A 27057-nucleotide genomic window follows, 5' to 3' on the forward strand; every position below is an offset into this window, starting at 1 on the left:
ATACATTTTATGAGCAGTACTAACAGAGTGAATGGAAAAATGGATTCAGCTGGAACTCCCTCTGCTGGTGATTTGCTGAATCTGCAATCCTAAATGAAGGGTGTGATTGGTTATTGACCTGTAATGTCAGAGCACACTATAATGAGTATAATGGCACCCAGATGTTGTCTGTATCAGATAGGCTCTTACAGGAAGCATGTACAGGTCTAAAAACGGCTTAAAATGGCCACTTTCATTATGAATTTCTCAAAAAATAATTTGTTACAAACGTAAAAAGCATGTCAAACATCCTCACTCTCAATGAAGTTTCCGTGTGAGAATTGCAAGAACAATCTCAGATACCAAAAATATGGAATCGCCCTAATTGTCACGCCTCCTCTTTTCATTCTGCTTAACTTTCATCCTCTTGCATTGATCCAAGAAACACACAAAGAGGGAGGGAGCAACACAAAACACTACTGCTGACTAACTCCAGTGTGTGTGTGTGTGTGTGTGTGTGTGTGTGTGTGTTCCTGCTGTTGGTGTGAATTAATGGAAGACGCCCTGGTAACCCAATGACACAGATGAGGAGAGACATGGAGGGTTTTAATTCCATCTACGCTGCTCAGTTGTCCAGGCAACGCTCTCTATGACGTCACTATTCCGTCCCATTCCGGATAAAAGAGCTGTGCTCCAGAGCCCCCGGGGGAAAAGGTGAGATTGTCCCTTTTAACGCTGTCATGGTTGCTTCCTGCAAGCTGCTTGTCATTCCTCTGTGATACAGCAGGTTTGATGCAACAACACCCATTTATTTTAATCACGTATTACTGTAAGGTGACAAGACTTTGGACATTTTAATCAGGGAGATACATTTTTTTATAATAATAATAAAAATAAATAAATAAATATATATTACACACACACACAACCGTTCAAAAGTTTGGGGTCACTTAGAAATGTTCTTGTTTTCAAAAGAAAATCTAATTTTTGTCCATTAAAATAACATCAAGTTGATCAGAAATACAGTGTAGACATTGTTAGTTGTAAATGACTATTGTAGCTGTAAATGGCTGATTTTTAATGGAATATCTACATAGGCCCATTATCAGCAACCATCACTTCTGTGTTCCAATGGCACATTGTGTTAGCAAATCCAAGTGAATAATTTTAAAAGGCTAATTGATCATTAGAAAACCCTTTTGCAAATATGTTACCACAGCTGAAAACTGTTGTTCTGTTTAAAGAAGCAATAAAACTGGCCATCTTTAGACTAGTTGAGTATCTGGAGCATCAGCATTTGTGGGTTTGATTACAAGCTCAAAAAGGCCAGAAACAAAGAACTTTCTTCTGAAACTCATCAGTCTATTCTTGTTCTGAGAAATGAAGTCTATTCCATGAAAGAAATTGCCAAGAAACTTAATATCTCGTACAACACTGTGTACTATTCCTTCACAGAACAGAGCAAACTGGCTCTAACCAGAATAGAAAGAGGAGTGGGAGGCCCTGGTGCAAAACTGAGCAAGAGGACAAGTACATTAGAGGGTCTAGTTTGAGAAACAGATGCCTCATAAGTCCTCAACTGGCAGCTTCATTAAATAGTACCCGCAAAACATCAGTCTCAACGTCAACAGTGAAGAGGCGACTACGGGATACTGGCCTTCTAGACAGAATAGCAAAGAAAAAGCCATATCTCAGACTGGCCAATAAAAATAAAAGATGGGCAAAAGAACACAGACACTGGACAGAGGAACTCTGCCTAGAAGGCCAGCATCCTGGAGTCACCTCTTCACTGTTCTGGGTGCCTTGTAAGGATCTCACGACGAGTGGGTAATCCCCCTTTACCATCGGTCCTATTTGCCAAGGTACAATCAATGGATAATAAAATAGATGAACTACAATCATGTATATCCTACCAACAGGACATTAAAAACTGGAATATCTTATGTTTCACCGAGTCGTAGCTGAACGACGACATGAATAACATACAGCCGGAGGGTTTTACGCTTTTTCGGCAGGATCGAACAGTAGCCTCTGGAAAGACAAGGGGTGGCGGTCTATGTATATTTGTAAACAACAGCTGGTGCATGAAATCTAAGGAAGTCTTGAGGTTTTGCGCACCTGAGGTAGAGTATCTCATGATAAGCTGTAGACCACACTATTTACCAAGAGAAAGTTTTCATCTATATTCTTTGTAACTGTCTATTTACCACCACAAACCGATGCTGGCACTAATACCACACTCAATGAGCTGTATACGGCCATATGCAAACAGGAAAATGCTAATCCAGAGGCAGTGCTCCTAGTGGCCAGAGACTTTAATGCAGAAAAACTTAAATCTGTTTTATCTAATTTCTACCAGCATGTTAAATGTGCAACCGGGGGGGGGAACAACGACGACTCTAGACCACCTTTACTCCACACACAGAGACGCATACAAAGCTCTCCCTTGCCCTCCATTTGACAAATCTGACCATAATTCTATCCTCCTGATTCCTGCTTACAAGCAAAAACTAAAGCAGGAAGCACCAGTGACTTGGTCAATAAAAAAAAATTGGTCAGATGAAGCAGATGCTAAGTTACAGGACGGTTTTAGTAGCATAGACTGGAACATGTTCCGAGATTCTTCTGATGGCAATGAGGAGTACACCACATCAGTCACTGGCTTCATCAATAAGTGCATCGCTGAAGTTGTCCTCACAGTGACTGTACGTACATACCCCAACCAGAAGCCATGGATTACAGGCAACATCAGCACTGAGCTAAAGGGTAGAGCTGCCGCTTTCATGGAGCGAGACTCTGCCCTCTGACGAACCATCAAACTGGCAAAGCGCCAATACAGGACTAAGACTGAATCGTACAACACCGGCTCCGATGCTCGCGGATGTGGCAGGGCTTGCAAACTATTACAGACTATAAAGAGAAGCACAGCCACGAGCTGCCCAGTGACACAAGCCTACCAGAAAAGCTAAATTAGCCTACCAGAAAAGCTATGCTCGCTTAGAGGTAAGTAGCACTGAAACATGCATGAGAGCATCAGCTGTTCCGGACGACTGTGTGATCACTCTCTACGTAGCCAATGTGAGTAAGACTTTTAAACAGGTCAACATTCACAAGGCAGACTTATTACCAGGACGTGTACTCTGAGCATGCATTGACCAACTGGCTCATCACTAAGCTAAATGCCCTCGGGCTAAACCCCTTCCTCTGCAACTGGATCCTGGACTTCCTGAAGGGCTGCCTCCAGGTGGTAAGGGTAGGTAACAACACATCCACCACACTGATCCTCAACACAGGGGCCCCTCAGAGGTGCGTGCTCACAACAGTGGTAGGCCTAATCACCGACAACGATGAGACAGCCTATAGGGAGGAGGTCAGACACCTAGCCGTGAAGTGCCAGGACAACAACCTCTCCCTCAACGTGATCAAGACAAATGAGATGATTGTGGACTACAGGAAAAGGAGGGCCGAGCACGCCCCCATTCTCATCGACGAGGCTGTAGTGGAGCAGGTTGAGCGCTTCAAGTTCCTTAGTGTTCACATCAACAAACTAACATGGTCCAAGCACACCAAGACAGTCGTGAAGAGGGCACCACAAAACCTATTCCCCCTCAGGAGACTGAAAAGATTTGGCATGGGTCCTCAGATCCTCAAAAGGTTCTACGGTTGCACCATAGAGAGCATCCTGACTGGTTGCATCAATGCCTGATATGGCAACTTCTTGGCCTCAGACCACAAGGCACTACAGACAGTGGGGTAGTGCGTACGGCCCAGTACATCACTGGGGCCAAGCTTCCTGCCATCCAGGACCTCTATACCAGGCAGTGTCAGAGGAAGGCCCTAAAAATTGTCAAAGACTCCAGCCACAAACGTGATAGACTGTTCTCTCTGCTACCGTACGGCAAGCAGTACCGGAGCGCCAAGTCAAGGTCCAAAATGCTTCTATCCTATAGCCATAAGACTCCTGAACAAGTAATCAAAGGGCTACCCAGGACCCTCTTTTACACTGCTGCTACTCTATACCAGTACTCCCTGTATATAAATTGGGGGGGGGGAAAGTATTTGATCCCCTGCTGATTTCGTACGTTTGCCCACTTACAAAGAAATGATCAGTCTATCATTTTAATGGTAGGTGTATATGAACAGTGAGAGACAGAATAACAACAAAAAAATCCAGAAAAACGCATGTCAAAAATTGTATAAAATGATTTCGATTTTAATGAGGGAAATGAGTATTTGACCCCTCTGCAAAACATGACTTAGTACTTGGTGGCAAAACCCTTGTTGGCAATCACAGAGGTCAGACGTTTCTTGTAGTTGGCCACCAGGTTTGCACACATCTCAGGAGGGATTTTGTCTATGGGACTAAAGTCTGGAGACTGGCTAGGCCACTCCAGGACCTTAATGTGCTTCTTCTTGAGCCACTCCTTTGTTGCCTTGGCCGTGTGTTTTGGGTCATTGTCATGTTGGAATACCCATCCATGACCCATTTTCAATGCCCTGGCTGAGGGAAGGAGGTTCTCACCCAAGATTTGACAGTACATGGCCCTGTCAAATGATGCGGTGAAGTTGTCCTGTCCCCTTAGCAGAAAAACACCCCCAAAGCATAATGTTTCCACCTCCATGTTTTGACGGTGGAGATGGTGTTCTTGTGGTCATAGGCAGCATTCCTCCTCCTCCAAACACGGCGAGTTGAGTTGATGCCAAAGAGCTCCATTTTGGTCTCATCTGAACACAACACTTTCACCAGTTGTCCTCTGAATCATTCAGATGTTCATTGGCAAACTTCAGTTGGGCATGTATATGTATTCTTGAGCAGGGGGACCTTGCGGGCGCTGCAGGATTTCAGTCCTTCACGGTGTAGTGTGTTACCAATTGTTTTCTTGGTGACAATGGTCCCAGCTGCCTTGAGATCATTGACAAGATCCTCCCGTGTAGTTCTGGGCTGATTCCTCACCGTTCTCATGATCATTGCAACCCCACGAGGTGAGATCTTGCATGGAGCCCCAGGCCGAGGGATATTGACAGTTCTTCTGCGTTTCTTCCATTTGCGAATAATGTTCGCACCAAATGTTGTCACCTTCTCACCAAGCTGCTTGGCGATGGTCTTGTAGCCCATTCCAGCCTTGTGTAGGTCTACAATCTTGTCCCTGACATCCTTGGAGAGCTCTTTGGTCTTGGCCATGGTGGAGAGTTTGGAATCTGATTGATTGATTGCTTCTGTGGACATGTCTTTTTTACAGGTAACAAGCTGCGTTTAGGAGCATTCCCTTTAAGAGTGAGCCCCTAATCTCAGCTCGTTACCTGTATAAAAGACACCTGGGAGCCAGAAATCTTTCTGATTGAGAGGGGGTCAAATACTTATTTCCCTCATTAAAATGCAAATCAATTTATAACATTTTTGACATGCGTTTTTCTGGATATTTTTGTTGTTATTCTGTCTCTCACTGTTCAAATAAACCTACCATTAAAATTATAGACTGATCCTTTCTTTATCAGTGGGCAAACATACAAAATCAGCAGGGGATCAATTAGTTTTTTCCCCCACTGTAGCTATTCTTATTTTACTGGTGCTGTTGAATTATTTGTTACTTTTATTTTCAATTGTTTACAGTGTAGTTTCAAGAAAAAAAAAGTGTTACAGGGCTTGTAAGTAAGCATTTCACTGTTGAATTCGGCACGTGACAAATACAATTCGATTAACACTCACAGCTGTAATCAGTGTGAAAGGTGCTTCTAAAGTGAGTCAGGGGTGTGAATACTTATTTAAAATAGATATCTATATTTCATTTTCAATACATTTACAAAAACGTGTTTTCACTTTGCCATAATGGGGTATTGTGTGTAGATGGATGAGTAAAAAAAAACATATTTAATCCATTTTGAATTCAGGCTGTAACAACAAAATGTGGAATAAGTCAGGGGGTGTCATTCAGTTTTACAGTTAAGCATCATATGACAGCTTTGTATCACCTACAGATGTAACATTATAGAGTCTCAAAGGATGCCTGTGTGAGGCCAAAATGTCACAAATATACCAACTTCAATTAATTATTTCTCAATTATGCTTTAAGATAGAAAAGTGAAATATATGTCAACAATCCTTCCTCCAAAAGGAACTGTATATTGATAACATTTCGTGAAAATACCAAAAATATCATGGTCCTGTTTTGTTCTTGTTTAGTGAGGAATCACCCGTAAGGTAGGGAGAGATAGGCAATACATTGATTTAGATCAAAGAGCATCATCGGTAACGTTAGTATTCAAGACAAGTTTTGAAATGTAGGTATATATTCCTCAATAAACGTCAGCATTCAGGATAACATCAACATTTTCTCTACCAAACGGCAAACACTTTGGCAAATTACAATGCAATTAAAGACATTTATATTTTAGTGTAAAACGAACACATTTACAAAATGCAATGTTGTTACTGGAGTAAACCACTGACGCTACACATTTGCTTACACCCATGTGAATAACAAACTGACCATGGCAAGACTGACAACGGCATCATGCAAAAGTGAGAGAAACCCTAGGCCTGTGTAACACAAAAATAGCTATCCTAATCCTACACATCCATAACGACTATATTATGTGGAAGTTCAGTTACATGTGCTGTAGTCGCCTATAAAATAAGAATTGTTTATTCTCACCAATCTGGTTGACACCTCGATAGCTCTACACTCACCTGTGTTATGGACTCCGTGCAAAGTGGAAAAGGGCTAGGGCTGTAAATTGTCAAAAAGCAGTTTTCATTGCCTTCTTGGAATCGATAAAGTATGTTGAAGTCCGTGAAAATCGCGTCGTGTAGACTTTCTTGTGTAAAAAGTAATTAATTATTTTTCAGTCAACCTAAACCTACCGTTATGACCGACTCCGTCGCCTTTACGCCTACCGCCATTTCTCTAAATTGCGCAGCTGGATGACAGACGGGGAACGACCTTCTCTCTGAATACATGGAATGGTGGGAACGCTGGCTGGAGGACTGAAGTTGTGACATTTCTTCCCATCCCCTCCTTCTCAATATACAGGGCGCCCTCTGCCTGTGAGCCTGCCTGCCTGCCTGCCTGTTGCTCAATCTCATAGCTAAGCCTACAGTGTTTAGTCTGACACCAGCTCTCAAAGTCCTTCTATTCCTATTGTAGAGACAATTGGAAAGAGATTTAACTCCTGGTTATTAAGAGATCTTTCTATATCTGGACGTGCACTTTTAACAAAATCTGAAGGTCTGTCCAGATTAGTTTATACCTCCCTTGCCTTGGATGTTCCTCTGTCAAGTAACTAAAATGATTGATTCTAAATTATTTAACTTCATATGGAGGAATAAACCTCATTATTTAAGAAAAGCGGTAATATGTAGCACCCAAAGCGAGGGAGGGTTGAATGCTCTGGGTTTTAAAACCTCTAATATAATATTTAAGATTAAATGTATACAAAACTATTTAAGAAAAAGGATTGCATTTGGAATATCATCCCTAATTTAATATTCCAACAGATTGGTGGTCTAGAATTCTTACTCAAATGCAACTTTGATATGGGTAAAATCCCTATTAAGCTTGCAAAACTTTCATAAACAAGTACTTCTAACTTGGAACCTCATGTACAAACACAATTTTTCCCCACATAGGTATACAAAAACAAGTCTTTATTTTTCCAGAACTGGTTTGACAACAACATTATTTGGGTTAAACAATTATTGAATAATGATGGACAACTATATGATTATCCAGAATTTATGAGAACAAATTGTTGTTAGAGCTGTCCCTAATGGTGCTATTCTTCTTTTAGGAGAATATAACAATACTCCAAGTGCAACTGTTGAGGATTTTGTAGCCTCAATACAACTAGAAGGAATTGACATTTTAAACTATACATGTAATAACATGTATATAAGTAAACTATGTCAATATGTTACTATTCCCTCTGCTAGAATGTACTGGAATGCAGCCCTAGGACAAGTGACCTGGAACAAAGTTTCGTTGTTATCTGGTAAATATTGTATATCTAATAAGGTGAAAGAAGTATCATACACACTCATTCATACAATCTACCCTGTAAAGACCTTTATTATTATTATTATTATTATTTATTTAACTTTCATTGTTAATTTGTTTATCTTTCATGGAAGATTCTTTATCCATAAAATGAAGTGGGCAGAGAACAAACCCCTCTTCACATTATTTAAGATAGAATTTAAATATTATTTTGAAATGATCAGTAAATGTAAAAACAAAAAAGCACTACGCACCATAAAAGTATTTAACAAATTGAAAAGGAATCTTGATATGTAATCAGGGGCGAAAATCTGATATCAACTTTGGAGGGGACAATTACATGAACTTTTCTCAAGAGCAATTCCTGAGGGGGACACCAAAAGTAGTGCTGTAACACATAGCCTACATTGTAATATGGTAAATGTATATTGAGGAACCAAAGAAATAAGGTGTTTGCCGTACTCCTAACTACCGGTACCCAAAACTACACAACTAATCACAACAGCAATACCATTGCCTTTAACAAATCTTAGTTCAGTCACCAGTTTAAGTTGAGAGTGGGGGCATCCATGGCATTTTCCAATTATGTTCCTATTTTACAAGTTAAAAAAATTGAGAACCTTTCATAATGTTGCCAAACAAAGACTCAACAAACTTACCTGAGACTCCCTGTCTCTGCAAGTCTGTCCCTGCATATCTGTCCCCAACTCTGCTGTCTGTGTGCCATCTGTTGCCTGCTCTGCCTAATGACATCATTGTGAAACATTTCCATTAGAATTTCATTTCTTTCTTATGAACATCTTATCAACTAGTCTTTGAGATATTAGGCTACTAGGGTTCTTACTTTGCGTTTTGGTGTACTGAGAAAAATACTCTGATGTCCGTCTTTTTTATTTTTCTGCCATTTTTCTACCTGGCTGGCTGGCTGGCTACACACACACACAGTGTGTAAATTATTTACAGTAGGAGATGGGCTTCTATCATCTTATCTCTATCATTCTATTTGGGCTTCGATCTAAAAGGTAGCTAGCAAATGTGAAACGGATTGCAGTGACAAGAGTTGACAGCTATATGAGTTCACCATTTACACAACATATGCTGCAACATTTTGTAATTTTAATAGTTTGTTTCATATTGGCTGGCTTCCAACAATAGCTGAATTTGCAAAGCTAGCGAGCACCAATTCCGTTTCAGTGGTGTTTGCTATAATCTTTGCTACCCGAGTTAAATAAAGGTGAAATAAAATAAATAAATAAAAGTTCCCTTGCGACAATTTAGCTTTTGCAACGAGACCATTAAATATATTTAAGACAATGGTAGAAGAGAGTGTAGTTGTCAGGGATTTCTTCGTCGGAGGACGATATTGTCACGTCCTGGCCAGTATAAGGGTTAATTAGTATTGTAGTTTGGTCAGGACGTGGCAGAGGGTATTCGTTTTATGTGGTTCGGGGTGGTGTGTTTGTTAAAAGGGTGTTTGATTTAGTATTTCCGGGTTTTGGTTTATGTTTAGGTATTTCTATGTTTAGTCTAGTGTGTCTGGTTCTATGTTGAGTTAATTGGGGTTGGACTTCCAATTGAAGGCAGCTGTTTGGTGTTGCCTTTGATTGGAAGTCCTATATTAGTTGGGTGTGTTTGTCTTGTATTTTGTGGGAGATTGTTCTGTGTTTCGCCTTGTGCCTTACCAGACTGTTTTTGTTGATCGTTCGTGTGTTGTTATTTTCGTACGTTCATTTTGAAAGCAAATAAACATCAAGATGAGCCTGCACATACCTGCTGCGTTTTGGTCCTCCTTCACCGACGACAACCGTGACAGAATCTCCCACCAACAATGGACCAAGCAGCAGAGGAAGGAGCAGAGGGACTTCGAGTTGGACTGGCGGGAGAAGTGGACCTGGGAGGAAGTTCTGGACGGGGCCGGACCTTGGCACCAGGCTGGGGATTATCGCCGCCCGCAGTGGGAAATTGAGGCAGCCAAGGCAGAGAGGCGGAGGTACGAGGCCATGGACGCGCTGAGGGAGAAGCACGAGAGGCACCCCCAATAATTTTTTTGGGGGGGGCACACGGGTAGTTTGGCTAGGCGTAGGAAGAGCCGGAAGCCAGCTACCCGTGGTTATATGGAGGAGCGTATGGGGTGGAGAGCGCTATGTTTCGCTGAGGAGCGCACTCTCACCCAAACGCACGCACAGTCCGGTGCGCGTTATTCCAGTCACTCGCAGCTGCCGTGCTAGAGCGGGCATCCAGCCTGGTAGGAGGATGCCTGCGCAGCGCATCTGGTCGCCGGTACGCCTCCGAGGACCAGGTTACCCAACTCCCGCTCTACGCACGGCTACCATCAGGCCCCTGCACAGCCCAGTCTGCCCTGTACGAGCACCCCGCTCGTACAGGGCTACTAGTTCCATCCAGCCAAGGCGGGTTGTGCAGGAGGTAAGTGCTAGACCGACTGTGCGCCTCCAAAGCCCTGGGTTTCCTGCTCCTGTCTCTCGTGCGAACCCGGAAGTGCGTCAACCCAGTCCAACTCGTCCTGTTCCCGCTCCCCGCACTAGCCTGGAGGTGCGTGTTCAAAATTTGGTTAGCCCAGTACCAGCACCACGCACCAGGCTTCAAGTGCGTAAACCCAGCCTCACCAGTCAACAGTCGTCAGAGCTGCCCGCCAGTCAACAGTCGTCGTCAGAGCTGCCCGCCAGTCAACAGTCGTCGTCAGAGCTGCCCGCTAGTCAACAGTCGTCGATCAGAGCTGCCCGCCAGTCAACAGTCGTCATCAGAGCTGCCCGCCAGTCAACAGTCGTCATCAGAGCTGCCCGCCAGTCAACAGTCGTCATCAGAGCTGCCCGCCAGTCAACAGTCGTCATCAGAGCTGCCCGCCAGTCAACAGTCGTCATCAGAGCTGCCCGCCAGTCAACAGTCGTCATCAGAGCTGCCCGCCAGTCAACAGTCGTCATCAGAGCTGCCCGCCAGTCAACAGTCGTCATCAGAGCTGCCCGCCAGTCTACAGTCGTCATCAGAGCTGCCGCCAGTCAACAGTCGTCGGAGCTGCCCGCCAGTCAACAGTCGCCGGAGTGGCCAGACTGCGCTGAACGGCCGGAGTGGCCAGACTGCCCAGAACTGTCCCGAGTGGCCAGACTGCCCAGACTGTCCCGAGTTGCCAGACTGCCCAGACTGTCCCGAGTTGCCAGACTGCCCAGACTGTCCCGAGTTGCCAGACTGCCCAGACTGTCCAGAGTGGCCCGACTGCCCCCCGGCGATGCCAGAGTGGCCCGACTGCCCCCCGGCGATGCCAGAGTGGCACGACAGCCTGGAACGGCCGGAACCAGAACCACCTCCAGATATAGGTGGGTTGGGGAGGGGGGGTGTAGCACAGTGCCGTCGTTGACGGCAGCCACCCTCCCTTCCCTCCCTTTAGTAGAGGGGAATTTTGGTTTTCTTGTTTTGGGGTTGTTGTTTTTTTTTTTTTTCTCGGTGATTCCGGGGTTAGCACCTTTAGGGGGGGGGGGGGGGGGGGGGGTACTGTCACGTCCTGGCCAGTATAAGGGTTAATTAGTATTGTAGTTTGGTCAGGACGTGGCAGAGGGTATTCGTTTTATGTGATTCGGGGTGGTGTGTTTGTTAAAAGGGTGTTTGATTTAGTATTTCCGGGTTTTGGTTTATGTATTTCTATGTTTAGTCTAGTGTGTCTGGTTCTATGTTGAGTTAATTGGGGTTGGACTTCCAATTGAAGGCAGCTGTTTGGTGTTGCCTTTGATTGGAAGTCCTATATTAGTTGGGTGTGTTTGTCTTGTATTTTGTGGGAGATTGTTCTGTGTTTCGCCTTGTGCCTTACCAGACTGTTTTTGTTGATCGTTCGTGTGTTGTTATTTTCGTACGTTCATTTTGAAAGCAAATAAACATCAAGATGAGCCTGCACATACCTGCTGTGTTTTGGTCCTCCTTCACCGACGACAACCGTGACAGATATGGCGAAATCATCATCGGAAAATGAGGACCAATATGCAGCAGAGTTGAGATGGTTCATTTTGAACTTTTAATAAATTCCAAAACGAACATACAAAATAACAAAAACGAACGCACGATACACTGACAGTCCTGTTAGGTTTACACACACTAAACACGGAACAATCTCCCACCATTAAACAGACAAACACACCCAACTAATATAGGACTTCCAATCAAAGGCAACACCACTCAGCTGCCTTCAATTGGAAGTCCACCCCAATTAACCAAACATAGACATACAACTAACTAGATCAACATAGAAATACGTGAAACTCAAACAGTGCCCAAAAACCCCGGAATACTAAATCAAATGCCCTTACTTCAAAAACACCACCCTGAACCACATAAAACAAATACCCTCTGCCACGTCCTGACCAAACTACAATACCAATTAACCCTTATACTGGCCAGGACGTGACAGTAGTTCTGTTCAGTTTGGACTTCAGTTTATCGCTAACCTTATCACAGGGACTTTGAAGCACTAACTTACATCATCTGCATGCTGAGCTTGGAATAAATTGACGATAGCAAAGATTCCATCTTTGACGACGCCACATAAATGGAATAGGTACTAGCTAGCTTAATAGTTAATATTTGCGCGCTAGCTCTGCAAATTCAGCTAGTGTGTGTGTGAACCCTGCCAACATAAAACAAAACATTGCTATGGCACGATTGACTGGATGAACCTCCCGTCAGTTACGTGCATTGAGTGCCTTTCAGACAGTAGACACGACCCCTCTGTTACCTTGCCAACTAAGGAACTGGCAGTGGATCAAACCATTGTGAGGCAAAGGGTGGGGGGTCGCAATTTTTTGAAACTTAAAAACGCGCTATTAAGTGTCTATAATCAGCACAATTGCTTTCATTGCGTATTATTAATATTATTTAAATTACATATTTATGTTTACAGTGATATATTGGGGGGGACAAATTATATTTTTCCCAGGATGGGGGGGGGGGGTCGTGTCCCCCCCCGTCCCCCCCGGGATTTCCGACCCTGTATGTAATACCACTGTCTGTTAGGTTTATGTATTCTTGTTTGTATATTTCTTATTTTTTTGTGTATTTGTTTTGTATTTGTTGTGCTCATAATTAAAAATAAATAAATAAAAAGCTCTTTGCTGTGTAGTCACGTGGGTCGCGTCAGCCAGGCTGTACCGATGCTTGAATGAAATGTAGGCAATCTATTAAAATACTTATCAAGTTCAAGTTTATTTGCACCCACATACTGTAACAGTCAATACCAAACTGGAATGCATGGGCATGACAAATCGCATATCATAAATTTGACAATGCACATTTATATAATGATAAGGTAAAATATCATAGTGTCTATCATTGGCAAAGTGAATAAATTGACAAACCTTGATATGCATGTCATAGCGCTTTACCACATTTATGAGGATAATGCTCCCAACATCAAGTCGTAGATAGAGTGTGAGTTTGTATAATATATTTATATACAGTGGGGTACGAAATTATTGACACCCTTGATAAAGATGAGCAATAATGACTGTCTACATAAAATAAATAATGTAAATACTGATCTTTGTTGTATGTTCAAAGAAACTAGGAAATGATATTATACTTATACAATTGCTCAGAGAAAGAGATTTAGTTTAAGAAATAATAAGAGTTTTTCTCAAAAAGGTAGGGGTCCAAAATTATTGACACCCCTAAATGACACAATACATTATTCACCATTCATTTCTATTTGGCACAAAATAATCTGAAACAACCAAAACGAACTGCACATTCAACAAATCTGATCTAACAAAGTGGATATTTGTAAAATCCGTAATGATGTATGTATTGTAACAGGCCCACAATGGTTGGTTACTTAAGTCTACATTTACATTTTGATCATTTAGCACAAGTGTTCCCAAACGTTTTCACTCGGGCCCCCCTTCCAGCATTGGGGAACATTCCGCGGCCTCCCTGCTCGCGCACCACGTCTATTTCAATGGCACAAGCATTGTTCATGACACAAACTGTTCACACCCCTCTTGTTGGTGGAAAGAATTTTGCAGGATTAAAGTTAATTTCCTGCAATTCCCCCCAAAAATCAAGGGGTGCAAAGAAAATTATGCCGTTTTAAAGCACATTTTCTTGCATTTCTTGTAATATTTGAGTGACAAAAAAATGTCAACAATATCTATGGGCTAAAAAAACTAAATAAAAATGAGCTAGTTAATCTGGACATTTCTGACAAGTTATAAATAGATCTCAAAGGTATGCAATAACTAACATGACAAGAGAAACGAATGATGCACTACCCAATTTCAAAATGGCAACTTGCGCATTCTATTATAAACATTTTCAAGAGCAAGATTAAAGCCGGACTGAGTTACTTTAAAATATATACATATATACAACACATTCGGAAAGTATTGAGACCCCTTCCTTTTTTCCACATTTTGTTACAGCCTTATAGTAAAATGAATTAAATAAAAACAAATCCTCATCAATTTACACACAATACCCCATAATGACAGAGAAAAAAAAAAAATCTAGACATTTTTGCAAATATATTCAAAATAAAAAACTGAAATACCTTATTTACATAAGTATTCAGACTCTTTGCTTTGAGACTCAAAATTGAGCTAAAATGGATCCTGCTTCCTTTGATCATTCTTAAGATGTTTCTACAACTTGAGCGATCAGGACCTCTTATTGGGGGTGAAGGTTCACCATCCAACAGGACAATGACCCTAAGCACAGACAACGCAGGAGTGCCTTTGGGACAAGCCTCTGAATGTCCTTGAGTGGCCCAGCCAGAGCCCAGACTTGAACCCGATCGAACATCTCTGGAAAGACCTGAAATAGTTGTGCAGAGACACTCCCCATCCAACCTGACAGAGCTTGAGAGGATCTGCAGAGAAGAATGGGTGTGCCAAGCTTGTAGTGTCATACCTAATAATGCTCAAGGCTGTAATCGCTGCTAAAGGTGCTTCAACAAAGTACTGAGTAAAGGGTCTGAATACTTACGTAAAGTTGATAATTCAGTTAAATTTGTTATACATTTGCATACATTTCTAAAAACTTGTCATTATGGCATTATGGGGTATTGTGTGTAGATTGATGAGGGCAAAATAATGTAATCCATTTTAGAATAAGGCTGTAATGTAACAAAATGTGGAAAAAGTCAAGGGGTCTGAATACTTACCAAATGCACTGTATATATATATATATATATATATATATATAAGTAGTTATCCAATAAGAAACACTCTTTTCAGTATCCAATGTAAAATGTTTTTTTTTGTTTTTGGGGGGGGCCAAACTCTCGCACACCAGTTTGGGAACCACTGATTTAGCAGACTCTTATGCAGAGCAACTTACAGTCAGTGCACATTAGACTCATTTCAAGTATTTTACATTTCAGTATATTACAGTTTTCCCATTTAGAATAATTTAGCAAGATGTGTGAACATTGGATTTACATTGCTTGGAATATGGTGGAAATGTATCATAACAGCATATTGTTTGACTTTTTGGTCATAGTAAAAATAAATGTACAGCTTTTGTCCATGAGGATGAAAAACAGAGGGGGCTAACATAGTACAGTTAACAAAAAAATAGGAAAGGACTGTAAATAACTCACAAAACATGAAGAGGAAGGATTGGTCTCTATAAAACATGTTAACTTTATTGCTTAAAGAATACAACTTTATAGAAGGCATGTGAATGTGTATCACACCTAGAGGTTACCAATCTTTACATTTTTAAACAATTCACCACACATTCACAATGCAACTTTTTCATTCCATACTGGAGAAAAAAAGAATGCGCCCCAAATGGCACCCTATTCCCTACATGGTGCACTACTTTTGACTAGAGCCAAAGTATTCATATGCACTAAAGGAAATAGGCTGCGATTTGGGATGCAAACAAAAACAGATTAAGCCAAGATGATAAAGCATTTTTACAAAGTGAAAGTTACCATCAGCATTGTGAACAGTAACCTGAGTGCACACTGCACCCAAGTCTCTTTATTCTACACATGGAACATACACCTTGGCCTCATCTCATATATTCAGGGTTGTTAAGCTGTGTCCCACATTGCACCCTATTCCCTATATAGTGCACTATGACCAAGGCCAATTGGGTTCTGGTAAAAAGTATTGCACTACATAGGAAAGACTGTGCCATTTGGGATGCAACCTATATATTTGGTTCTATGAGTCAAAAATATTCTGAAATGAGTAGCTAATCAATTAGCAATACTGTAGGTGAACATAAGAAAAAAGCATCAACCTACTTAGATAATGACTGAGCTAAAATAAAACAAAAAGCATTTTCAAACTCAATTTTACAAATCAAATACATATTCACAACCCCTCTAAGTGTTTCAGAAATATTGTGTGCATCCCAAATGGCACCCTATTCCCATTATAGTGCAATACTTGACCAGGGCCTATAGGGTTCTGGTCAAATGTAATGCACTATATAGGACATAGGGTGCTGTTTGGGACACATCCGTCCTGTTAAACAAACATACAAAGAGGTGGGTAAGGAACTATTTATGTCAAAACTACTACCCAAATAGGACCACAAACAGGTAGGAGGAATAAGTCAAGCCCACCTTTAGCAAAGAGTGAGGAGCTATTCTCCTGAACCCCCCAAATAATCTAGTAGAAACAGAATCTAAAGGAGCAGTACCTGAACTGTACTAATGTTCTTTTCTAAACATAGCCAAAACCATGATACTTTTTTCAATACACTTTCTACCTTCAGCAGCATGTTCCATTCTACCTTGCAACCAACAATAATCTCCAAATCACACAGCACATTACAATTCCATGACAGAGTTAACATTTGATTTGTGATTGGCAAAAATAAAATTTCAGGTGAGTGGAGGAATGCTTGAAAATGCATCTTTATCCAAATATGTGCGTTTTCAGATACTACTGTCAAAAACAAAACAAAATGTCTATCTATATAGCTTGAAACTGTCCATAACAATGTGTACGCCTGATACTGGACTGGTGAGATTACGCACATTATGTCTCTACATAGCTCAGATCTCTACCAATGAGAGCGTTGGGAGAGAGAGGGCTGCTTGCTGACACTGTCCAAAGAAAAGGGATATGGCTTGGGTCGTGTTCAATAGGCACGAAACAGGGAGAAAACAGCCTGAAACGGGGTGGTAGCCTACTATCTGTAGTTATCCAATAAGAAACGCTTGCTTTCAGTATCCGTTGCAAAATGTTTTGCTACGGTGTGTCCTTATGAAGACGACCCTGCTTTCTTGTTGTTGCCCAAATTCCAGTCCCAGGGGTCATCATCTTCATCATCACATGTCATCCTCATCATCCTCGTCCTGTGAGGAGCCAGCCTGCTGTCCAGCACTGGCAGATGCTGCAGCCAACTGGGCCTGCTGGGCAGCCTGCTGCATCTGGAGCCACTCCTGCTGGGCTAGCTCTGCTTGCTGCTGCCGTGCCTGGAACACAATAAACAGATTAGTCAGGGTTAGTGATTCAGGTTGTGTGTAACACCACAACTCTACACATATACTGTCCCCCACCAGAGGCCGGGGTTCACTTCCCAGTCCAGGCTCTCATTTTTGTACCGTCTCTCCTGTAGAAACTGGTGTTGGGAATTGACATGTTCATGTGTGAAGGGTATTAATCAAAGATGCGATCATCAGGCAATGTACACTTACCATGTGATCTGTGTGTGAAAGTGTAGTCAGACATGCAGCAGGAAATGGTCTGACTCCTATTAGGTTATGCAACTTGAACCTCCTAACACAGGTTATCAGTCTTGATCTTATTACTGTGTCTTGATAGCCTGGTACCAGATTGTTTTGGGCTGACAGCTTAGTCCCAGATCGGTTTGTGCTTTTGCCAAATCTATTGTGGCATGACAGCACAAACAGAATAGCACTCAGACTACAAACTTGAACCTTACCTTAGCAAAGAGTTCCTGTTGTTGTCTGAGGAGCTCTTCCTCTGGGATACCCAGGTTTTCCAGGCGAGAGCTGGCCTTTCTCCTCTTAAGTGCTACAGTTTTACATTCCTGCAAGACATCCTTCACCTCTGTGATGTACGATGCAAAACCCAGGCTTTCAAGTGCTGTGGAAAATTATGAATACAAGGTTAGGGGGGAAAAAACAGAAAACTATCTTGTCACTTGATTATTGAGGACCTAATAGTGCACAGCTAGCCTGGATCGTGCTTCTTTCACATGCATTGCTTGCTGTTTGGGGTTTTAGGCTGGGTTTCTGTACAGCACTTTGAGATATCAGCTGATGTACGAAGGGCTATATAAATAAATTTGATTTGATCGAGATCTGATTGTTTTGAGCTGGTAAGAGAGAACAAAATGTGGGACCAGGCTAGTTTATAGCGAACATAGACATCAACTTCAAAACACATGGCAGGAAAGGGAAACACCCACACAGTACAATAATGCATTGAAACCTGTTGGCACTGAATAGATAAAGACAATAATCACTAACCATTAATAACATGTTCAGGAGATATAGTCTTCTTTTCAGACTTGTTACATATTTCATTCGCCTCTGATGAAATTAGATGTATGAACTCTGTGCAACAGTTCACAACAAGTTCCCTCGCATCGTTGGCAACCCGTACGTTGGGCAAAGTTTCTTTGATCATTTTGTTGATAGCTGCCCTGGGAATGGTGAGGTCGTCATCGTTTCCCGACGAAGAAGCCATCGTATTCCAGACAACTAGCAAGCTTGGCAAGTTAACGTAGTACAAACGAAACTGGAAGAAAGCCTTGCGTTGATAGTAGGGTTTCGTAGCGGTCTTTGTGTTGAACAATGTCGTGAGTTAGAAGCTAACATTAACGTTAGCTAGTTAGCCGAACTCGGAGTAGTTGGTTTTGAAAAGTTAAACTAAACAACGTTTGCTATGTATAGCAAACTAGTCAGTTACAAGACAAATGCCCATTGACACAGCACACCATAAAGCTACAGCAGAGACATTGGATGTAACGGAAAAGTCAACGTAAATATGATGGCGAGGAGAAAACTAGCTAGCGAGTTACGTTAGCTATGGTCCCTCTCGCAACGTCGTTAGCTAGCAACAACATTGCTTTGCAGCGGCTTTTGAGGACATGGCTACGCTAGCAAGCGTTTCGTTGGGATCATTTCGTAAGGCAGTGTTGATCCCCCCCAAAAAATTCAAACAAAATGTTGTATGCACTGAAAGATAATTGCTGTTCCTTTATCGCCCGAATTAAATACTTTAATGAATTTATTATCTTATGTCTGCTTCATCAGCACTGAAATGTCTCAGGAAACGACTCCAAGCGAACAAAATCCATATCCGGTATAAAAAAAATGTCACAGTGCCTGTGCTGCCGACCAAAGACACATATCGCCGCCTACTGTGTTGGAGGCGAAATAATACTGTCATAAAAATGTGGGCCAAGACTACAAGTAGACCTATGGCTATAATACTTTGATTTGCAAAATCATTTCGCTTTCCACATTTGACTGAAACAAGTATTGCTGTGGGCCTTTACCATATTAGTTTCATCACATGTCACCATATTCCTGTTTTGTGTTTGTTCAGGACAAACAAAAAGTGGATATAATAACGCTTAGGTAGTGGTTAATATTGGATTATCCTTCAATACAACTGGGGCTTTGAATGCTAGTGCAATATACCCTCGGAATCATTACTGACCCAGTAGATAGCATTGTTACATAATTGGATCTCCACACAATTTATCAGTGGATCCTTTTATTGTAGGCTCTGTCAATACAAAAGTCCATTGAGATTACCCAGTAAAAATACAATCTAAAATTCAAAGGTAACTTTTCCATCAGCATTTAAAGCCGTACATTTTCAACATAAACACTCTTCAAGACACAACCATTATACTTTTATGTTGCTTTATAATTGATCATAAAAAGGTAATTAATTTGATAATTTGATCACAAAATGTTGTGTTTAATAATTTTGCCACTGTCATTTTTTGTTCTGATTATGGAGCATAAAAGGGTGCATATAGTGAAGGCTTTAAAAGGCTTGAAGGGAGTATCATGTATCAGGGATAGGGATATCATGTGGACGTGGAAGTTTGTGGTCTATCTGTACTCTGCAAAGTAACATACAGTGCATGCGGAAAGTATGTAGACACCATGACTTTTTCCACATTTTGTTACATTGCAGCCTTATTCTAAAATTGATAAAATGTTTTTTTGTCCTCATCAATCTACACACAATACCCCATAATGACAAAATGAAAACAGGTGGTGGTTGCAAATTTATAAAAAATAGAAAACAGAAATACATGATTAACATAAGTATTCAGACCATTTGCTATAAGACTCAAAATTGAGCTCAGGTGCATCCTGTTTCCATTGATCATCCTTTAGATGTTTCTACAACTTGATTGGAGTCCATCTTTGATAAAATTAATTCATTGGTCATGATTTGGAAAGGCACACACCTGTCTATATAAGGTCCCACAGGTGACAACGCATGTCCGAGCAAAAACCAAGCCATGAGGTCGAAGGAATTGCCGTAGAGCTCAGAGACAAGATTGTGTTGAGGCACAGATCTGGGAAAGGGTACCAGAACATTCCTGCAGCATTGAAAGCCCCCAAGAACACAGTGGCTTCCATCATTCTTAAATGGAAGAAGTTTGGAACCACTAAGACTCTTCCTAGAGCTGGCCACCCGGCCAAACTGAGCAATCGTGGGAGAAGGACCTTGGTCGGGGAGGTGACCAAGAACCCGATGGTCACTCTGACAGAGCTCCAGAGTTTCTCTGTGGAGATGGGAGAACCTTCCAGAAGGACAACAATCTCTGCAGCACTCCACCAATCAGGTCTTCATGGTAGAGTGGCCAGACTGAAGCCACTCCTCAGTGAAAGACACATGGTTTTATAACTGTGCCGGAGGTGGTGGTTGCCGTTTTACGGTCCCCTAACCAATTGTGCGATTGTGTGTGTTTTTTAGCGTTATTGTAACTTATTTTGTACATAAGAGACGGTGGCAGAAACATTATGACTGAAAAGAGCTTCTAGATATCAGGACAGTGATTACTCACCCCCTAATGGAAGAATAATTTTTGTTTATTTTTGCATTTTTTTATTATTTACATATACACTACAATTCAAAAGTTTGGGGTCACTTAGAAATGTCCTTGATTTTGAAAGAAAAGCACATATTCTGTTCATTAAAACAACATCAAATTTATCAGAAATACAGTGTAGACATTGTTAATGTTGTAGATGACTATTATAGTTGGAAACGGCAGATTGTTAATGGAATATCTACATAGGCGACAGATGCCCAGGGAACACTCAAATGGTGATAGGCCCGTGGTAGAGCAGGGAAGGGTGTTGCGGGCGTATTCCACCAACACAAGCTGCTGGCTCCAGGTGGTAGGGTTGGCGGAGACCAGGCAGCGCAGAGTACTCTCGAGGTCCTGGTTGGCTCGCTCCAACTGGCCATTGGACTGGGGGTGGAACCCAGAGGACAGGCTGGCCGACGACCTACTGACGGTGCAGAACGCCTTCCAGAACCAGGATGAGAACTGAGGCCCCAGGTCGGAGACCATGTCCATGGGCAGTCCATGGATCCGCAAGGCGTGCTGCACCATGAGCTGGGCTGTCTCCTTGGCCGATGGTAGTTTGGGGAGAGGAATGAAGTGGGCGGCTTTGGAAAACCGGTCGACCACAGTCATGATGGCAGTGTTGCCCACAGACGGAGGGAGACCCGTGACAAAATCCAGGGAGATGTTGGACCAGGGACAGTGAGGGACAGGCAGTGGATGCAGAAGACTAGCCGGAGCTTGCCGAGAAGTCTTGTTCTGAGCACAGACCGTGCAGGCAGTGACAAACGTGCCGACATCCAGAACCATAGTAAGCCACCAAAAGCGTTGTCGCACAAAAGCCAGGGTCCAACGGGAGCCCGGGTGGCAGCCAAGCCTGGAGGATTGGACCCACTCCAGGACCGCAGAGAGGACAGTGTCAGGCACAAACATCCGGTTTTCTGGGCTCACCCCAGGGTTCAGCAGCTGGGACCGCTGCGCCTCCCGGACCTGTTTCCCTATATCCCAGCTGAGTGCTGTCACCAGGCACGAGGTGGGAAGGATGGTCTCGGGCTCCGGGGTGGTAAGCTTGGGGCTATAGTGGCAAGACAGGGCATCTTGCTTGGCGTTCTTGGACCCTGGCTGGTAAGAGAGGGAAAAGTTGGACCTGGGTAAACAGCAGGGCCCATCTTTCTTGCCTGGAGTTGAGGTGCTTGGCAGTGCGGAGATACTCCAGGTTTTTGTGGTCGGTCCACGTAATGAACAGATGTTCCTCCCCTTCCAGCCAGAGCCTCCATTCCTCCAACGCCATCTTCACCGCGAGAAGCTCCAGATTCCCCACATAGTAGTTCCTCTCCGAGGCGTTGAGGCAGTGGGAGAAGAAGGCACAGGGATGCAGCTGCGCCTCCCGGTGCAGCTGCGCCTCCCGGTCCCAACGTTCCAGGGCAGAACGTTGGGACAGGACAGCCCCCACTACGACATCCGAAGCATCGGCCTCCACCATGAACTGACGGGAAGGGTCAGGATGAGCCAAGATAGGAGCAGTGGTGAAGCAGTTTTGAGGTCCCGGAATGCCCGGTCAGCGGCAGAGACCACGTGATCGGAACCTTGGTAGAGGTGAGTGCAGACACGGGGGAAGCCAGGGTGCTGTAACCCCAGATAAAGTGCCGATAAAAGTTGGCAAAGTTGGAAACGTTGCTGCTGCACTCTGGATGTAGGCGGAGGCAAATCCACCACCGCTCTCACCTTCCCGCGATCTATCTGGACACTCCCAGCAGAGATGATGTAACCCAGAAAGGGGATGGTGGAGTGATGGAACCCGCACTTCTCCGCCTTCACAAACATCTGATTCTCCAGAAGGCATTGAAGAACCTGTTGGACGTGGAGCACATGTTCTTGTGGGGGGGGCGGGAGTAGACGAGGATGTCATCAATGTAGACGAAGATAAACCGGTTCAACATGTCGCGGAGAACATCATTTACCAGAGCTTGGAACACAGCAGAGGCGTTGGTGAGGCCAAAACGCATGACCAGATACTCGTTGTGGCCACTGGCCATGTTGAAGGCGGTCTTCCACTCGTTCCCCTCTCGTATCCGCACCAAGTGGTAGGCGTTCCGTAGATCAAGCTTGGAAAACACAGTGGCCCCCTGGAGCGGCTCGAAGGCCGAGGAAATGAGTGGTAGCGGGTAACGGATCTTAACCGTAATGAGTCCCCGGTAGTCAATGCACGGGCACAGGGTCTTGTCCTTCTTCTCCACAAAGAAGAACCCTGTGCTAGTGGGAGAGGAAGAGGGACGGATAAATCCAGTAGCTAGGGAGTCCCCAATGTAGTCCTCAATGTAGTCCTCCATAGCCTTGGTTTCAGGTCCCGACAGCGAGTACAGATGCCCCCGGGTTGGCGTGGTACTAGGGAGAAGGCCAATCCCTCAGTCATAGGGGTGGTGCGGCAGAAGAGAAGTGGCCCGGGACTTGCTGAACACCTCCAGGAGGTCCTGGTACTCCACGGAAATGGCGGAGAGATCTGGAACCACCTCCGAGGCCCCAGGAAGATGTCCCGGGGCAGGTTGGGCCGACTTCAGACAATGGGCGTGGCAGAACGGACTCCAGCCCATGATGGCACCCGTAGACCAGTGTATGAGTGGGTGGAGCCAGGAGAATCCCAAAACCACAGGGATCTGGGGGGACTTGATGAGCAGGAACTGAATGGTCTTGCTGTGATTCCCTGACACTGGTAGGTTGATGGGAGTGGTGTTATGGGTGACCCTACTTATAGAACGCCCGTCCAACACTCTAACATCCACGGGAATGGAGAGGGGCTGAGTGGAGATGTTCAGCTCGGAAGCCAGTGTGGCGTCCAAAAAGCTCTCATCGGCCCCAGAGTCAATGAGGACCTGGAGAGATTTGGACTGGTTTCCCCACAGCAGAATGACATGAAAAGGGGTGCAATTAAGAGAAGCAGAAAAGTTCCCCATGTGGCCCACCAGAGTACTCGCTCCTACCAGTGAGTATGGTCTTTTACTGGGCACGAGGACACAAAATGACCAAAAGTCCCACAATACAGACAGCTCCTTGTGCTGATCCGGTGTTGCCGTTCCGCTGGCGACAGCCCAGCCCTACCTAGTTGCATGGGCTCGAGAACAGTGCCTCAGTCCTCCTCGGTGACTCTCGATGAAGGTGGGGAAATCCCGGGTGCTCTCGGCCATGGGACCGTCGGGGACTTCTGGGATGACTCAGAAGCGAGGTGGAATCCCTGGACGTGTGAGTGAAATCGAATTTCCTCTCCATCCGTTGTTCCTGCAATCACCCATCGATGCGGCTGGTCAAAGCGATGAGGGAGTCAAAATCTGTGGGTAACTCCCGAGCCGCAAGCCCGTCCTTAACCTCCTCCGAGACGTCGTGCAGGAACATGACGAACAGTGCTTACGGGATCCACGCACTCTCCGCTGCCAACATACGGAAATCCATGACATAGTCGGCCACAGTGCGGGCGTCCTACCGGAGCTGGATTAGCTTCCGGGCAGCTTCTCTCCCAGAGAACAGGGCATCAAAGACCTTCCTCACCTCTCCCACGAACCCCTCCAGGCTCACGCATATGTCCGGCTGCTGTTCCCATACGGCGGTAGCCCAGGTGAGAGCCCTTCCAGACATCAGCGTGATGAGGTAGGCTCTTTTGGAGCGATCCAAGGGGAAGGAGGAGGGCGGAAGCTCGAAAATGAGGGCGCACTGAGATAAAAACACCCAACAGGTGCTCAGCTCTCCATTAAAGTGTTCCGGAGGAGGTAACCAGGGCTCCCGGGAAGGTGGAATGGCCGGTGGGGCGGCCAATTCCTCATGCCTACCAATGGAGGCTCCTTGGGAGGAGATGACGTTGTGCAGCTGGTCCGGGTCTGCTGGGTCAGTCATGGCCAGTTCGTACTATCAGGTATGAAGGTAAGACCCAGATGCATACCACGTCGAATAAACAATAGTTTAATATTCCATCAGTGGCAGGCAATAGACAGATGTTCCCGTGGTTGAGGCAGACAATGACAGAAATGGACTAGCCTGCAGAAATGCTTTTGCTATGGAGCACTTCTCACCCAAAGATAGCTCAAGTGATTGAAGCAAACAATATCCATGGATTGGTAACAAAGATGGTTTTAATTCACAAATGGAAATATCGGGACCCCTAAGAACATTGGTACTGCTGCTTCATGTTTCGCTCTTCCTCCTCTTCATTCATGCTTCGTTTAAATAATTGGCTCATGAAATTCCATTGCCAGTTTCTCATGCATGCTCAGCCTTTTTGTCTTTGTCCTCTGGCCCAGGTTATTGACATAGTCTTCACTCCTGGCTACTGCAGATGTAGCAGGCTGACCTTCATCCCATCTTATCCCTTCCAAGCTATGGTGATCATATGCCTCTAGAAAATGATTACATTGCTGCATTATTGAGTTGAGTTCATTACAAGAATTGAGTTCATTACATAATTTTTATTATGGGAGTGCAAGAGATGACTGACAACATTCCATATTCGCTGCAGTGCGGGAATGGAACATGTTGAATGAATGTGTCCAACCAAATGAAGATTGGAACGAACCCCCATCTGAACTGTCCAAATACCGTCCAGGGGTTGCTCGCTATCAATAATCCCGGTCAACTAGTCCCCCAGTTCATTTGTCTCTGGTCTTACTGGGGGTCCGCCACCAGTCTTGAAACAGTCCCTACGAGCATGAACATTTGTCTTAGTTAAGTAGGTTTTTATGTTTTTCCACAGGACCTTAGAAAGACAAGACACTATAAAAATGATATTAGTAATTGTGTATTATATTGTTTGTGTTACATTTCTGTCACACAAATAGATTTAGGCCCAATTGTGTTGTGTTACACAAGAAAACTAACATTTAAAAGTGACTCTGATTTGTAAAAGTGGACCAAGAATAAATACAATATCTTACCTGAAGTTGTTGGAGCGTCATTTTGTTTCCTTTTTGATTCGAGTTGAATTCATTACAAATGGTAGTACAAGCATTATTTGTCTTGTTTTCTGTTGATGAATCATGCTGATTGTTCTCGATAATTGGGTGTTTAACACAATTCACTTCAAGGGTTCACTGGAATTCTTTGAATGTTTTATTGACCTCCGTCCATTGTTTGGATGGTAACACTTGACTTGACACCCAGTGTCATAACATGTTATGACACAGTCATAATCATGTCATAATATGTCATAACAGCTGACATAATGTGTCATAACCTGTCATAACACTGTCATGACCCATATATTGTGACAAAGATTGCGTTATATTATGGCTATTTATGGTACCTACATAATAGTGTCAAAACCCACATTTATTCAAATTAGTTTTTTCCCTGCCAAGAAGTTTCCTTTCGTTTGAAAGTTTGTTTCTTAAATCCTTTGTTGTTGTTGTAATAATTTCTTTACAGTCATGTTTTTTTCATCATATTTGAAATAAGTTATAGAAAATAGACTTTATGACACTGTCATGAAGCTATATAAACATCCTGTGCCACTTAACTTGGACTAAGAAAATACACTTTATGACACTGTCAAAAAGCATTATGACCATCATACAAGCCAGATAGGCCTAGACGTACATGCCCCTATATCAGTGATCAGTCAAAAAGAGGGTGTCTTGTCCTGCTCCTGAAGTCTGCTACTGCATTCATCCCAGTCACCAGCAACAGAGCATTGTCTGACATCAATGTGTGCGCAATTACAATGATAATTTAATATGGTCAATTAAAAAATATATATATTACAAACATACTGTTGACATGTAGGGTATGGTGTAATGGAATGTTTTGCCTTGTGTGGTACGTTTTGTGGGTTTTGACACTCTTATGTAGGTGTCATAACCAGCCATAAAATAACTACCATGGGTGGTTTTGTGTGTTTTTACACTCTTATGTAGGTGTCATAACCAGCCATAAAATAACTACCACGGGAGGTTGTGTGTTTTTACACTCTTATGTAGGTGTCACAACAGGTCTAAATATACATGAATGGTCATGACAGTGTTATGACCATATTTGAACAGGTTATGACAAGTTATGTCAGCTGTTATGACATAAT

The 27057-nt window shown here is 43.4% G+C and overlaps 2 protein-coding genes across 3 annotated transcripts in view; both read right to left on the bottom strand.

Annotated features, from left to right (window-relative positions):
* Nucleotides 1-6941, bottom strand: part of LOC106584173 (guanine nucleotide-binding protein G(I)/G(S)/G(O) subunit gamma-12) — a 76235-nt gene extending 69294 nt beyond the window's left edge. Inside the window, exons 1-2 of one of the 2 annotated variants that reach the window (XM_045706082.2) lie at nt 6842-6941; nt 6668-6707 (exon numbers count right to left, since the gene is read on the bottom strand). The gene's annotated coding sequence lies outside the window, so the exon portion shown is untranslated. Of the gene's footprint in view, nt 1-6667 lie in introns of both variants that reach the window. The other variant, XM_014169120.3, reaches the window with a different exon arrangement.
* An 8645-nt stretch (nt 6942-15586) lies between these two features.
* On the bottom strand, nt 15587-19234 carry nc2b (Dr1). The gene is made up of 3 exons (NM_001140325.1): nt 18427-19234; nt 17877-18040; nt 15587-17406 (listed from the first exon to the last, which is right to left on the bottom strand). Exons 1-3 carry the CDS (start codon nt 18644-18646, stop codon nt 17260-17262), a joined length of 531 nt encoding a protein of 176 aa, NP_001133797.1. The 5' UTR covers nt 18647-19234; the 3' UTR covers nt 15587-17259.
* Nucleotides 19235-27057: the final 7823 nt, after the last annotated feature.

Source organism: Salmo salar, chromosome 23 (genome assembly GCF_965601325.2).
Source record: "Salmo salar chromosome 23, fSalSal1, whole genome shotgun sequence".
Classification (NCBI taxonomy): Eukaryota; Metazoa; Chordata; class Actinopteri; order Salmoniformes; family Salmonidae; genus Salmo; species Salmo salar.

Bases quoted from the DNA above. Each gene is read 5' to 3' on its own strand.
- nc2b (NM_001140325.1), bottom strand. From the start codon at position 18,646: ATGGCTTCTTCGTCGGGAAACGATGACGACCTCACCATTCCCAGGGCA. The intron at 18,041-18,426 runs GTTAGTGATTAT...AATTTTCCACAG, and splicing joins TCCTGAACATGTTATTAATG to CACTTGAAAGCCTGGGTTTT. The intron at 17,407-17,876 runs GTAAGGTTCAAG...ATTGTGTTCCAG, and splicing joins AACAGGAACTCTTTGCTAAG to GCACGGCAGCAGCAAGCAGA.